At 49.3% G+C, this 15,445-nt stretch overlaps 2 protein-coding genes across 2 annotated transcripts in view; both read left to right on the top strand.

Moving 5' to 3' along the window:
• The window catches only part of LOC135520703 (protein ENTREP3-like), a 46,589-nt gene extending 35,829 nt beyond the window's left edge, over positions 1 to 10,760 (top strand). The window contains exons 7-14 of the mRNA XM_064946452.1: positions 5,200 to 5,299; positions 5,519 to 5,591; positions 6,394 to 6,697; positions 6,787 to 7,121; positions 7,560 to 7,628; positions 7,721 to 7,902; positions 8,042 to 8,182; positions 8,277 to 10,760. Coding sequence (XP_064802524.1) covers positions 5,200 to 5,299; positions 5,519 to 5,591; positions 6,394 to 6,697; positions 6,787 to 7,121; positions 7,560 to 7,628; positions 7,721 to 7,902; positions 8,042 to 8,182; positions 8,277 to 8,528 — 1,456 coding nt within the window. The 3' untranslated portion in view covers positions 8,529 to 10,760. The remainder of the gene's footprint in view (positions 1 to 5,199; positions 5,300 to 5,518; positions 5,592 to 6,393; positions 6,698 to 6,786; positions 7,122 to 7,559; positions 7,629 to 7,720; positions 7,903 to 8,041; positions 8,183 to 8,276) is intronic.
• Positions 10,761 to 11,174: 414 nt separating this feature from the next.
• On the top strand, positions 11,175 to 15,325 carry LOC135520702 (farnesyl pyrophosphate synthase-like). The gene is made up of 10 exons (XM_064946451.1): positions 11,175 to 11,294; positions 11,957 to 12,112; positions 12,251 to 12,391; positions 12,500 to 12,580; positions 12,786 to 12,908; positions 12,984 to 13,072; positions 13,213 to 13,285; positions 13,385 to 13,462; positions 13,546 to 13,680; positions 13,860 to 15,325. The coding sequence occupies exons 1-10, from the start codon at positions 11,292 to 11,294 to the stop codon at positions 14,052 to 14,054; spliced, it is 1,074 nt and encodes a 357-aa protein (XP_064802523.1). The 5' UTR covers positions 11,175 to 11,291; the 3' UTR covers positions 14,055 to 15,325.
• Positions 15,326 to 15,445: the final 120 nt, after the last annotated feature.

Here is a 15,445-nt window from a genome sequence, read left to right as displayed (position 1 = left end):
GAGCTTCCTAGGGTTAGAGGCAGATGCTTGGAATTTAGAGTGGTAGAAAGTGGCTTTAGCAGCAGAGACAGAGGAGGAAAATGTAGAGAGGAGGGAGTGAAAGGATGCCAGGTCCGCAGGGAGGCGAGTTTTCCTCCATTTCCGCTCGGCTGCCCGGAGCACTGTTCTGTGAGCTCGCAATGAATCGTCGAGCCACGGAGCGGGAGGGGAGGACCGAGCCGGCCTGGAGGATAGGGGACATAGAGAGTCAAAGGATGCAGAAAGGGAAGAGAGGCGGGTTGAGGAGGCAGAATCAGGAGATAGGTTGGAGAAGGTATGAGCAGAGGGAAGAGATGATAAGATGGAAGAGGAGAGAGTAGCGGGGGAGAGAGAGCGAAGGTTGGGACGGCGCAATACCATCCGAGTAGGGGCAGTGTGGGAAGTGTTGGATGAGAGCGAGAGGGAAAAGGATACAAGGTAGTGGTCGGAGACTTGGAGGGGAGTTGCAATGAGGTTAGTGGAAGAACAGCATCTAGTAAAGATGAGGTCGAGCGTATTGCCTGCCTTGTGAGTAGGGGGGGAAGGTGAGAGGGTGATGTCAAAAGAGAAGAGGAGTGGAAAGAAGGAGGCAGAGAGGAATGAGTCAAAGGTAGACGTGGGGAGGTTAAAGTCGCCCAGGACTGTGAGAGGTGAGCCGTCCTCAGGAAAGGAGCTTATCAAGGCATCAAGCTCATTGATGAACTCTCCGAGGGAACCTGGAGGGCGATAAATGATAAGGATGTTAAGCTTGAAAGGGCTGGTAACTGTGACAGCATGGAATTCAAAGGAGGCGATAGACAGATGGGTAAGGGGAGAAAGAGAGAATGACCACTTGGGAGAGATGAGGATCCCGGTGCCACCACCCCGCTGACCAGAAGCTCTCGGGGTGTGCGAGAACACATGGGCGGACGAAGAGAGAGCAGTAGGAGTAGCAGTGTTATCTGTGGTGATCCATGTTTCCGTCAGTGCCAAGAAGTCGAGGGACTGGAGGGAGGCATAGGCTGAGATGAACTCTGCCTTGTTGGCCGCAGATCGGCAGTTCCAGAGGCTACCGGAGACCTGGAACTCCACGTGGGTCGTGCGCGCTGGGACCACCAGATTAGGGTGGCCGCGGCCACGCGGTGTGGAGCGAATGTATGGTCTGTGCAGAGAGGAGAGAACAGGGATAGATAGACACATAGTTGACAGGCTACAGAAGAGGCTACGCTAATGCAAAGGAGATTGGAATGACAAGTGGACTACACGTCTCGAATGTTCAGAAAGTTAAGCTTACGTAGCAAGAATCTTATTGACTAAAATGATTGAAATGATACAGTACTGCTGGAGTAGGCTAGCTGGCAGTGGCTGCGTTGTTGACTTTGTAGGCTAGCTGGCAGTGGCTGCGTTGTTGACACTACACTAATCAAGTCGTTCCGTCGAGTGTAATAGTTTCTACAGTGCTGCTATTCGGGGGCTAGCTGGCTAGCTAGCAGTGTTGATTACGTTACGTTACGTTAAAAGAACGACAATAGCTGGCTAGCTAACCTAGAAAATCGCTCTAGACTACACAATTGTCTTAGATACAAAGACGGCTATGTAGCTAGCTAGCTACGATCAAACAAATCAAACCGTTGTACTGTAATGAAGTGAAATGAAAATGTGATACTACCTGTGGAGCGAAGCGGAATGTTGACCGGGTTGTTGAAGTTCAATTCGGTAGACGTTGGCTAGCTGTTGGCTAGCTAGCTAGCAGTATCTCCTACGTTAAGGACGACAAATAGCTGGCTAGCTAACCTCGGTAAATTAAGATAATCACTCTAAGTCTACACACTCTAAACTACACAATTATCTTGGATACGAAGACAGCAAAGACAACTATGTAGCTAGCTAACACTACACTAATCGAGTCGTTCAGTTGAGTGTAATAGTTTCTACAGTGCTAGTAGACGGTGGACGTTAGCTAGCTGCTGGGCAGATAGCAGTGTAGACTACGTTAGGACGACGAAATATGATAATTACGCAATTATCTTTGATACAAAGACGGCTATGTAGCTAGCTAAGAAGAAATTGCTAAGATTAGACAAATCAAACCGTTGTACTATAATGAAATGTAATGAAAATGTAATGAAAAGTTATACTACCTGCGGACCGAAGTGTAGATGCGACCGCTCGCTCCATCCCTGCCACTCTTCTCTCCCTCTCCCTCTCCCTGCCACTCTTCTTTCCCCACCAACCTGTCTCCCTCTCCCTGCCACTCTTCTCTCCCCACCAACCTGTCTCCCTCTCCCTGCCACTCTTCTTTCCCCACCAACCTGTCTCCCTCTCCCTGCCACTCTTCTCTCCCCACCAACCTGTCTCCCTCTCCCTGCCACTCTTCTCTCCCCACCAACCTGTCTCCCTCTCCCTGCCACTCTTCTCTCCCCACCAACCTGTCTCTCTCTCCCTGCCACTCTTCTCTCCCCACCAACCTGTCTCCCTCTCCCTGCCACTCTTCTTTCCCCACCAACCTGTCTCCCTCTCCCTGCCACTCTTCTCTCCCCACCAACCTGTCTCCCTCTCCCTGCCACTCTTCTTTCCCCACCAACCTGTCTCCCTCTCCCTGCCATTCTTCTTTCCCCACCAACCTGTCTCCCTCTCCCTGCCACTCTTCTCTCCCCACCAACCTGTCTCTCTCTCCCTGCCACTCTTCTCTCCCCACCAACCTGTCTCCCTCTCCCTCTCCCTGCCACTGTTCTCTCCCCACCAACCTGTCTCCCTCTCCCTGCCACTCTTCTCTCCCCACCAACCTGTCTCCCTCTCCCTGCCACTCTTCTCTCCCCACCAACCTGTCTCCCTCTCCCTGCCACTCTTCTCTCCCCACCAACCTGTCTCTCTCTCCCTGCCACTCTTCTCTCCCCACCAACCTGTCTCCCTCTCCCTCTCCCTGCCACTCTTCTCTCCCCACCAACCTGTCTCCCTCTCCCTGCCACTCTTCTTTCCCCACCAACCTGTCTCCCTCTCCCCGCCAGTCTTCTATCCCCACCAACCAGTCTCCCTGCCACTCTTCTCTCCCCACCAACCTGTCTCCCTCTCCCTGCCACTCTTCTCTCCCCACCAACCTGTCTCACTCTCCCTGCCACTCTTCTATCCCCACCAACCTGTCTCCCTTTCCCTGCCACTCTTCTATCCCCACCAACCTGTCTCCCTCTCACTGACACTCTTCTCTCCCCACCAACCTGTCTCCCTGCCACTCTTCTTTCCCCACCAACCTGTCTCCCTCTCTCTGCCCCTCTTCTTTCCCCACCAACCTGTCTCTCTCTCCCTGCCACTCTTCTCTCCCCACCAACCTGTCTCCCTCTCCCTGCCAGTCTTCTCTCCCCACCAACCTGTCTCCCTCTCCCTGCCACTCTTCTTTCCGCACCAACCTGTCTCCCTCTCCCTGCCACTCTTCTCTCCCCACCAACCTGTCTCCCTCTCCCTGCCACTCTTCTTTCCCCACCAACCTGTCTCCCTCTCCCTGCCATTCTTCTTTCCCCACCAACCTGTCTCCCTCTCCCTGCCACTCTTCTCTCCCCACCAACCTGTCTCTCTCTCCCTGCCACTCTTCTCTCCCCACCAACCTGTCTCCCTCTCCCTCTCCCTGCCACTGTTCTCTCCCCACCAACCTGTCTCCCTCTCCCTGCCACTCTTCTCTCCCCACCAACCTGTCTCCCTCTCCCTGCCACTCTTCTTTCCCCACCAACCAGTCTCCCTCTCCCTGCCACTCTTCTCTCCCCACCAACCTGTCTCTCTCTCCCTGCCACTCTTCTCTCCCCACCAACCTGTCTCCCTCTCCCTCTCCCTGCCACTGTTCTCTCCCCACCAACCTGTCTCCCTCTCCCTGCCACTCTTCTCTCCCCACCAACCTGTCTCCCTCTCCCTGCCACTCTTCTTTCCCCACCAACCAGTCTCCCTCTCCCTGCCACTCTTCTCTCCCCACCAACCTGTCTCCCTCTCCCTGCCACTCTTCTTTCCCCACCAACCAGTCTCCCTCTCCCTGCCACTCTTCTCTCCCCACCAACCTGTCTCTCTCTCCCTGCCACTCTTCTCTCCCCACCAACCTGTCTCCCTCTCACTGACACTCTTCTCTCCCCACCAACCTGTCTCCCTGCCACTCTTCTTTCCCCACCAACCTGTCTCCCTCTCTCTGCCCCTCTTCTTTCCCCACCAACCTGTCTCTCTCTCCCTGCCACTCTTCTCTCCCCACCAACCTGTCTCCCTCTCCCTGCCAGTCTTCTCTCCCCACCAACCTGTCTCCCTCTCCCTGCCACTCTTCTTTCCGCACCAACCTGTCTCCCTCTCCCTGCCACTCTTCTCTCCCCACCAACCTGTCTCCCTCTCCCTGCCACTCTTCTCTCCCCACCAACTTGTCTCCCTCTCCCTGCCACTCTTCTATCCCTATCAACCTGTCTCCCTGCCACTCTTCTCTCCACACCAACCTGTCTCCCTCTCCCCGCCAGTCTTCTATCCCCACCAACCTGTCTCCCTGCCACTCTTCTCTCCCCACCAACCTGTCTCCCTCTCCCTGCCACTCTTCTCTCCCCACCAACCTGTCTCCCTCTCCCCGCCAGTCTTCTTTCCCCACCAACCTGTCTTCCTTGATCCATGTTTCCAAACTAAATCATTCCGAAGCCGTCCTCATTTGTCTGTTTCGTAGCGAGACCAAAAACAGGACACTTGGGTAGGCTTTCAGCTGAAATTGCAATCAGCTGTGTTTGTAATTATTAAATATTCTGCTGAGTTTTTCTGTTTCAATCTGGTTACTGCAGAAATGCACGGCATTGTCCATCATTCTGTTTTGAATGTGTTTAACAAGTTTTGGAAACAGTGTGTTAGCATTTGAAAACGTGCTGCAAGTATATAGTTTTACAGGTGGTGGAGTATGAATGAGAAAAGAGTTCATGGATGTTGGAGAATGTGGTCATTGAAATATTTTGTGTGAAGGCAATGAACAATTATTCACAGTTTGGTCCAAATACATTTCTGTGTCACTGACTGTGTGAAGAGGTTTGACAATGTGGCTTCAGTTTTGACCGATGCATGTTAGCAATTGGAAGAAAAAAACTGTCAACACTTGTGTGTAACAGGACAAATATATATTATTATTACACACACACTCTGGCATTTGTAAATAGACAATATAATCCGTCTTCATTGTTTGTCTGTGTGTTTATATGTCCTCAGTATCACCTATAACGGGTCGATGGAGAGTCCAGTTCCTCTGTACCCCACTGACTGTCCCCCTCCTTACGAATTGGTGATGGGACAGAGAGCAGCTAGCCAGGTCAGTGGGGGAATCTGGACATGTTTGTGTGTGTGTGTGTGTGTGTGTGTGTGTGTGTGTGTGTGTGTGTGTGTGTGTGTGTGTGTGTGTGTGTGTGTGTGTGTGTGTGTGAAACAGAGAGAATGTGCTAAGCAGGAATACAGGACAATGTGTGTTTGTTTGTGTGTGCATGCGGGTGTGTGTGTCTATTAAACACATGTGCTGTGTGGTTGTCTTTAGGCCACGGTGTTTGACAACCATGGGAATGAGCTGTCTGGAGAGAGGGCCACATCCACTGCCTTCAGCGGAGAGGGTCAGAGTCACATTTGCTACGTTCTGTTCACTTCAGCTCTGTTATTCATGTTTTTACCAGTATTGAAAGGAGAGTTTCCATGAAGGGCCCATTTACTCTCGTTCTTTACCTACAGTTCAAGTCAGAAGTTGACATACACCTTAGCCAAATACATTTAAACTCATTTTTTCACAGTTCCTGACATTTAAGAAATCTGAGGTCTTGGCTGATTTCTTTTGATTTTCCCATGATGTCAAGCAAAGAGGCACTGAATTTGAAGGTTGAAATAAATCCACAGGGGGCCTCACGGGTGACGCAGTGGTCTAGGGCACTGCATCGCAGTGCTAGCTGTGCCACCAGAGACTCGGGTTTTGCGCCCAGGCTCTGTCGTAGCCGGCCGCGACCGGGAGGTCCGTGGGGCGACGCACAATTGGTTGGGTTGTGTTTCGGAGGATGCATGGCTTTCAATTCAGAAGCTTCTAAAGCCATTTCATAATTTTCTGCAATTTTCCAAGTTGTTTAAAGGAACAGTCTACTTAGTTTATGTAAACTTCTGACCCACTGGAATTGCGATACAGTGAAATAATCTGTCTGTAAACAATTGTTGGAAAAATGACTTGTGTCATGCACAAAGTAGATGTTCTAACCGACTTGCCAAAACTATAGTTTGATAACCATAAATTTGTGGAGAGGTTGAAAAACGAGTTTTAATGACTCCAACCTAAGTGTATGTAAACTTCCAACTTCAACAGGCAACACTGCCAATTCATAAATTTAGCCTAATATAAACAAGTAAATGAACCGTCTCCCTCCCTCCCTCCAGTCTCCATGGACAGTGGTTCTCTGTTGATGTCGGAGATCATTGACATCCCAGACGACTCCTCAGCTTCAGAGGACTTCTGCCTCGTGGGGGTCAGGGCTAGGGGGGAGAGAGGGAGCACCGGGGGAGTGGAGGAGGGAGACGGGGGAGAAGGAGGGGAGTATGTGAACTTCCGTGGCCCCCCTCCCCAAGCCCCGGAGAGTCCCCTGGTAGAGAGTCCCCTGGTGGGCCCCAGGGCCAGGCGATGCTACAGAGGAGAGAGGTCCAACTCCTGCTCCTCATCTAGCACTGCTACAGCTACATACAGGTAAATACAAGGACAATCACACACACAGTTCACAGCCACTTTCTTTCAGCTCCTTCTCAAAAGAGAACAACCCTCCCCCCTCTTTGCAGGTCTCCAGTGTTGAGGCGACAGGCTATGTTGGCCAGTAGTTGTTCCCAGTTGGAGCTGCTAGGGGGCGCCACCTCTCACCAGTGCTCCTCTATCCTAGAGAAACGAGTCAGACCTTGCACCCCTTTACGACGCGGTTCCACCTCTGCAGCTCCTCCCACTTCCTCATCCTCAGATGTCAATCAGCAGGGTGGTCAGGGCAAAGGGGTACCCCTCCCCCTACAGCCGTTGTACCTGCGTCATCAGGGCAGAAGGAGCGAGAGGGGGGATAGTGACGGGCTTCTGCCCCTAGTGAGGTCACACAGCGAGCCTGGCCTCAGCTCTTCTGCTGATACAGGTGGGTACACACACACACAACACACATGTACAGACATCCAGTGTTAGTGACTTACAACTCACACTATGAACACACTATATAACACACTATAACACACTACTCTCTCCTCTTTTCCCTCATTCCCACTCTCCTCTCTCCCCTCCCTCACTCTCTTTTCTCTCCCTCCCTCTCTCCTCTCTCTCCCTCCTTCTCTCCTTTCTCCTCTCTCCCCTCACTCTCTTTCATCTGACCTCCCTCTCCTTCCATCTCTCCTCTCGCCCTTTCTTTCTCCTCCCTCCCTTTCTCCTCTTTCCCTTCCTCTATCTCCCTCCTCCTCCCTTTCTCATCTCTCCCACCCTCTCTCTTCTCTCCCCTCCTTCTCTTCTCTCCCCTCCTTCTCTCCCCTCCCTCTCTGCTCTCTCCCTCCCTCTCTGCTCTCTCCCTCCCTCTCTGCTCTAGTTGACTTCAGTGGTGGCTCAGTGGGCAGTAAAGGAGTGAGGGAGGGCTCTCAGACCTCTACAGACACAGGTGAGAATCTAAAGGTTAGCGGTTAGAGAAGGCAGTATTGACCACCTTTGGGTTAGACACTACAGATTATAGTTTCTGTCTGTCTTCCCCAGGTCCGTCCTCCGAGGCATGCCTGCTACCCCGCTCCTCTCTGGTGCCCCCCTCAGCCCTCCTCCCCAGGAAGGGCAGTGTGAAGGCAGCCACCATGGGGCGCACCTTGCCCCTCTCCAAAGGCCCTGCCAACTCTCCCTTGCACCTGCCCAAAGAATGCAACCGCTCTCTTGGGGACCTCAAGGTGTGCAATGGCTGAAAAAGACTAATAACAGAAGCCATAAACTCTGCAAAGATACTTATATCTAGAAATGAACATATTGTATGTAGAAAGATTATGCCAGGTTCTCATTTCTCATCCTCTCTCCTTTTCTTCCTGTCAGGTGACGAGGGGGTTGGTCGCTCGCTTCCTGCAGCGCTCCAAACGGAACCTGGCGTCCGCCACAGAGCATTCTGGGAACACGGGACAGGGTCAGAAAAGGAGAGGCGGGGTGGAGGGCAACGGCCATCTCCCTTTAGAGCAGGTAACACACACTGACACATAAACACACATACAGGAAATACACACACACTCACATACAGACACACACACTCACACTAGTGTCTGTCTGTCTCAAGGTGTTACGAAACTCCTGGGGGGCCAGCCAGGGAACCCACCCGCCATACCCTCATTACCGTGGTCACCACCACTCCCATAGCGACAGCCGGCACAACCGCCGTCATAGCAACCAACCCCCTGTGACGGAAGGGATCCACTTGCGCAGCTGCGGCGACTTAAGCTCCTCCTCCTCTGCGTCGCTATGGCGATTACTGACGGCCAACCCCCCCCACGGGTCATCAGGGGCACTGTACACAGAGTCAGCCCTGTAAGAGGGGGAGGAGGGAGGAAAGATGGGAGGGGATGGGGAGGAAAAGGAGAGGAGGCAGAAAGTATACCCACACAGAGGAGAGTGGAGGCATGGTATGGTCTAATGAAGAAGAGATACAAAGGGAGGAGGAGAGGTGGAGGATGGTAGGATGAGTTAGACAGGGGAGAGGAAGGATGAAGGAACAGGCTACTGACATATCCTGATGGGCGGTGGAAGGAGTCAGCACTATGAGGAGGGAACGACTGGACCTTTGCTACAGCCTTGTTCCAATACTTTCAACATGCATCCTACCGCTTTCCCTTCCTCCTTCCCCTTGGAGCCCTCCAATGCACCTGCGCCTGGCCTTCCTTTCCTGAACTTTGACCTCTCAACTAACCTTCAACCTCCACCTAGCCATACTGAAAACAACTCTATCTGTCCTCTCCAACTCTCTGGGATCTCTCTCTAACTTCAAGAGTAGAGAGAAGGAGTAGGATAATGAAGTTTCCCCTAGACTCTGAGCTATGGTCAGTTTAGTGTTTCTCCTCCTAATGGTTAAGGTTAGGATCAGTGGAGCATAAGCTGATCCTAGATCTGTGTCTAAGGTAAACACTTTTCTGGAGCTGTGAATATCACTCTTACACGAACCGCATACACTCATTAAACTGCTCACTCTTTTTAAAAACTCAAATGTACGTTCATTTGTCCAGCTCTTCATCCGGAGCGAAACTCACTTTAAGTGTTCATGGAACTCACCTTTTTGTCTTCCACTCGTGAAATGGTTAACCTTCCTTTTCTCCTGACGACACTGTAAAACGTACAGAAAAATGTACACTCGTTTTTCCCACTGACAGTGAAAGTTTAATGGCCTGCTAGTGTCGCCGTATGTTTACAAACTTACATCGTTATTATTTTAGTATTTTTTTTTGTGGTTAATTTTCTTGAGGTAAAATCAACATGTAACACCCCTTACCTAGTCCATCTCCAAACTGCCTTCAGAGGAAAGGTGCCTCAAACTCAAAACTCACACACCATCTACTCAAAACTCACACACCATCAGCCCCAAACTCAAAACTCACACACCATCAGCCCCAAACCCAAAACTCACACACCATCAACCCAAAACTCACACACCATCAACCCAAAACTCACACACCATCAACCCAAAACTCACACACCATCAACCCAAAACTCACACACCATCAACCCAAAACTCACACACCATCAACCCAAAACTCACACACCATCAACCCAAAACTCACACACCATCAACCCAAAACGCACACACCATCAACCCAAAACTCACACACCATCAACCCAAAACTCACACACCATCAGCCCCAAACTCAAAACTGACTACACCGTTCTAAGACATCATACTCCTAAACTCTGCATTTCCTGTCTCTGAGATGCCCTTGGACATAGCGATTTGATTTGTATGTTATGGTACAACCCCCCATAATGCACTCCGAATGAAACAGGAGCCTTGTTCAAATACTACAACTTCCCTCCCTGTGTATCAAATCCTACAAAATAACTAACCTCCCCTAGGAATGACTTTAGCTGCATGTTTTGGCAATGCTTCTTACTTTTCTCCCTTTCTCTCTCTCTCTCTTGCATCCAAAACCTAGTTGCTCTGAGCCTTTGGAAATGTGTTAATGTATAGTGAAGGGGATGGATCAATGTTGTGCTGTTGAACCCAGAGCCGTAGATATACTGGGTTCTAACTAACTATCATCCATGAACTCTGTGATGTGTCTGGCTCTGGCTGAACGGTTATGTCTGATCAATTACACCTCAGTATGATTCCCAAAGCACTAAAGAGATTCTTGCAATAAATGTATGTAACGGATTTAAACACAACAGAGACACACACACACACACACACACACACACACACACACACACACACACACACACACACACACACACACACACACACACACACACACACACACACACACACACACACACACACACACACACACACACACACAGACACACACAACCACACACACTCAAACACACAGAAGCACTGAGCTGTGTTAAAAATGTTGCTATAATTTCTACCTCCTATTTTGCACATTGTATAATTGTATGGCTTGAAGTGATAGAGCCTAACTGAATAAACATATTATTCTCTTCAAATATGATACATAAATGTTCTAATGCAAGAACTTTTAATGCAAGTCATGTATTTCAACATATTGAATAAATGATCCACAACATGAAAGTGTTCATGTGTGTAATGCGTTCAAAATGTGTAGCTAGGTTAAACATTTTATAGAAATGCGCTATTTATTCTATTCTTATGGAACCACATATTATATATTGTTTCATGTATTAGACTATTAAACCTCTAACTCATGCTTGGGTTAAACCTCGAACTTCATGATTGGGTTAATGTTCATATTTTGTGGGCAGTTCCTTTCACCACAACTCTCCGAACATCAGACATGTTCCCCCCATCTAAACTCCCCCTCTTCCGGATTTCTATTGGTTAGTCAGCCCGAAAGCCCATCCTGGTTCGATGGCGTTATCGAATCAAAAGGCTCGATGTCATATGAAGCCTTGTGGTCCCACGGCCCTACGATCACTCGCGAAGGCTGTCGGGACATTTAGTTCAGAAGCTATGCGATAAAATAAACGCCAACGTGGTCAAAAACTACAATACACGGAATTCCCTAGTTCTGTGTGCGTCGTACTCTCCCATTTGACAGGTAGAGACACCAGTGAAGAGGGATTTGAGAAACAGACTGTCACTACGAACAAGGACAAGATAATCATGGTAAGAAGGACTGCAGATATCGCAACCTAGTGTGTAGTTGCTTATTTAGTTATCTATTTATGAAAGGGATCTAACGTTCAGGCGTGATATCGCTCTGTGTCGTGAATGGCTCGCCAGACAAGTTTATTATCTGGAGACTAAGCCCTGTCTACTGTAGCTAGGCAACGTTAGCTAGCTAGTATTCTAGCCAAGGTAACTTGCTATTTTTACTAATGTTAGTGGGTCATCTCTATTATTAGACTTTGTTTATCTGGGTCTTTCGAGATCGTGAACACAGACCGTTAGCTCAAGTTTCACCTTAAATTCGTCATCACTGCAGAGAACATACTGTTGAAGCTACTGCTGACAGCACCGCTGGGATGTTGCTAGCAGTCATTTACTGTAGTTGTGCAGTTTGCTGTAAATATGATCATCCTGTCTGCTTGTGTGTGTAATGAGCTTACAGTTTTAGTTAGTTGGCTATATCAATGTAGCTAACTAACTTAACACTGGTAGTTAACAAACTGAGTTGTTGACACTGAACTATGTTTCTGTATAAGCATTTTTTGGGTGGGATAAGCACAAACCAGACCTTTATTTACATGTGATGCTTTAGAAAACAGCATTAGTTTCCATCTCCCTCCTGCTTTTCCCTCACAATCTGAAATGTCCTCTGCTCTCAGGGTGACAGTAGTTGCAGCAACGGGACCCACCACTCGGGGGCGGCGCAGTCAGACCCACAGCTGTTTGAGGCCCAGTTTGAAGAGCTGGTGACCGAGCTCACAGAGCAGGACCTCACAGACTCTGTCCTCGCTGACGCTCTCAACAGACTCCGAGAGGTAGGGAGTGTAGTGGTTGTGAGAACACCATAGGAAATTTTTAAAGTATTTCTCCTTCAGATCTATGAGAAGTGTCTGATTTGAGAAATTGAGATGTGCAAAGATGCCATACAACTAATCTCTATTTCTTTCTCTTAGGTGTTGTATTACAACACTCCTGGAGGAAAAAGAAACAGAGGTCTGTCTGTGATTGGCTCTTTGAGGGAGCTTGTTCCTCCCACTGAGCTGACCCAGGATGCTGTGCGACGGGCCCTGCTGGTTGGCTGGTGCATTGAGCTGGTGAGAGACACACACACTCAGTTATTGCCTCAATTAGCACTTTGCTGAGGTACCACAGTGAAATGACTAATGCTGACTTTTTATTTCTCTCTCCTCTCTCTCTCTCAGCTCCAGGCGTTCTTCCTGGTAGCTGATGACATCATGGATGCTTCAGTGACTCGGAGAGGTCAGCCCTGCTGGTACAAGAGGGTGAGACTGACTTATCGCTCTCACAAGAATTGTAGTCTAATCTAAAAGCATTGTTATGGTCAGCCAACTGGTTTACCCAAAACTAACTGTAAGCTTTTACATCAACTTCCATACTGCATTACCTGTCAACAACACCATGTGTCCCTGTTAACATAGTAGGCTTCAAAGGGTTTGCTCAGTCAGTAACATAGCTGTTGTTTCTCAGGAGAGAGTGGGTCTGGATGCCATCAATGATTCCTTCCTCCTGGAGGGATCCATCTATAGACTACTGCGCAGACACTGCAGGGCACAGCCCTACTACGTACACCTATTGGAGCTCTTCACTGAGGTACACAAACACACACACATACTTACACAGCTGAGTGCTGTGGCTGAATAGTTTCTCTGTCCCTGTGTGTTTCAGACGTCCTTCCAGACCGAGCTGGGCCAGGCACTGGACCTGATGACCGCTCCTCCTGGTCAAGTAGACCTCAACCGCTTCACCATGGAGAGGTTTGTAAGAGGGAGAAGGGTGGGATATAGCGATGGAGGGTATATGGAGATTCAAGGTACAGGTTATTGGGGGGTGTTGAGTGTATTGTTGGGGTTTGGAAGGGTATAATCTTTACTCTCTCCCTCTCCCTGTGTGTCAGATATAAGGCCATAGTAAAGTACAAGACTGCCTTCTACTCCTTCTACCTCCCTGTGGCAGCAGCCATGTACATGGTGAGTGTTTAGTGTTGTAATGTCTGGTCAGTCTCATTATACAAGGTGCAGAAACTGTAACTTATACAAACGGTGTATCCCTTTCTGAATAATTCCCAGGCGGGCATCGACAGTGAAGAGGAACACAACAACGCCAAACATATCTTACTGGAGATGGGAGAGTTCTTCCAGATACAGGTGAGACCACAGTAATTTTCTAAGACTGACACACACGAACAATGTCATAACAGCATTGTTTTACAATGTTTCTCTGTTGCCAGGATGACTACCTGGATTGCTATGGCGACCCGGCGGTGACAGGGAAGATTGGAACAGACATCCAGGACAACAAATGCGGCTGGCTGGTGGTGACCGCTCTAGGGGTCATGACCCCGGAACAAAGGACAGAGCTGGAGGTGAGAGGTCAACCATGAACAGTCACAGTTGATCATTGAACTGTAAACACACCTAAGCCATGATGGATGGATGATTGAGGGAATGAATGCATTTATTCACTTCTTTACATAGCTCAATACAGTAAACTGCTGACTAGAATATCTCTGAGAAATAATTCACTTTTATTGCCCTCTTCCAGTCATGTTATGGTCGGCATGACAGTGTGGAGAAGGTGAAAGCACTGTACAACACCCTACAGATGCCCACCCTGTACCACCAATACGAAGACGACAGCTATCAGCGCTTACAGAAACTCATCGCGCGTCACGCCCAAAACCTTCCACACGCAGTTTTCCTCAACTTCGCCAAGAAAATCTACAAGAGAAACAAGTGAAGACTTTGATGAGAAGACTGTTTTTATTTAGTGTGTGTTGCACTGTAGCTGGACTGAGGAGGGCTAGTTGGTGTGGCTGCTTCCATTTTGGTCCCTTGCCCCTTCCCCTTGCTCCTACCCCTTCAGTGAACACCATGGGGTTAAGGGCTAGGGCAGGGCTCTCCAACCCTGGTCCTGGAGAGCTACCATCCTGTAGGTTTTTGCTCCAACCCTAATCTAACGCACCTGATTGTAATAAGAGTGGAAACCTACAGGAGGGTAGCTCTCCAGGAACAGGGTTGGGGAGCCCTGGGTTAGGTTAAGGGTCTAGGGACCTAAATAGAACAAGGCTTTAGTTTGGACTGTGAGTAAACCTGGTTGAGGCCAGTCAGTCTTAAACCTGGTCTTCAAGGACCCCTGTGTGCCCATTCTTTTTCTTCTTCTCCATAATATGATTTTCAATTATGTACAGAATAACTGATTACTCAAACTGGGAATATCATGTCATCAACAAAAGTGTCTGATACAATCTCTTTATTTATTGATGATGACGCAAGTATAACATCATGTCACTGTTAGGAACTGTCTGCTCTAGAATCCTGTGGATTTGATGATGACGGCAGGGAGTGACATCATTATTGGTTGATGATCACATCAATCAGGATGACAACCTGGGGCCCTGTTTAGTAGAGGGCTCTGGTCTCTACCGGCAGAGGGCTCTGGTCTCTACCGGCAGAGGGCTCTGGTCTCTACCGGCAGAGGGCTCTGGTCTCTACCGGCAGAGGGCTCTGGTCTCTACCGGCAGAGGGCTCTGGTCTCTACCGGCAGAGGGCTCTGGTCTCTACCGGCAGAGGGCTCTGGTCTCTACCGGCAGAGGGCTCTGGTCTCCACCGGCAGAGGGCTCTGGTCTCCACCGGCAGAGGGCTCTGGTCTCCACCGGCAGAGGGCTCTGGTCTCCACCGGCAGAGGGCTCTGGTCTCCACCGGCAGAGGGCTCTGGTCTCCACCGGCAGAGGGCTCTGGTCTCCACCGGCAGAGGGCTCTGGTCTCCACCGGCAGAGGGCTCTGGTCTCCACCGGCAGAGGGCTCTGGTCTCTACCGGCAGAGTGAATGGACTAGAGCAGGAAGCTGCCTGATAGGAACAATCCTGCTGTCTCTCACACCATGTTCTTTGTATTTAGTTTTCTCTATCTCCCTCTGTGTATAATCATCTCTTTCTAATTACTACTGTACATCTACCTGCTGCTGACAATATGGCATCGTATTGCTTTTAATAAAGAAATGTGACCAACATGGGTTTAGTAGTCAGACCTTTTGTGGAAAACAATATAGTACAGTGAGCAGTAACATTGTGTATGGCTTTCCATCATGATTCATAAAGACAATGAGTATTTTTCACGGTTCCTGTTTCCT

Source organism: Oncorhynchus masou, chromosome 29, assembly GCF_036934945.1.
Source record: "Oncorhynchus masou masou isolate Uvic2021 chromosome 29, UVic_Omas_1.1, whole genome shotgun sequence".
Classification (NCBI taxonomy): Eukaryota; Metazoa; Chordata; class Actinopteri; order Salmoniformes; family Salmonidae; genus Oncorhynchus; species Oncorhynchus masou.
This window is presented reverse-complemented; position numbering and strand designations above follow the sequence as displayed.

What these genes read in the sequence shown, in the direction of transcription:
- LOC135520702 (XM_064946451.1), top strand. An exon ending in CTCTCAACAGACTCCGAGAG is followed by an intron (nt 12,113 to 12,250) that starts GTAGGGAGTGTA and finishes TCTTTCTCTTAG; the next exon opens with GTGTTGTATTACAACACTCC. An exon ending in TTGGCTGGTGCATTGAGCTG is followed by an intron (nt 12,392 to 12,499) that starts GTGAGAGACACA and finishes TCTCTCTCTCAG; the next exon opens with CTCCAGGCGTTCTTCCTGGT.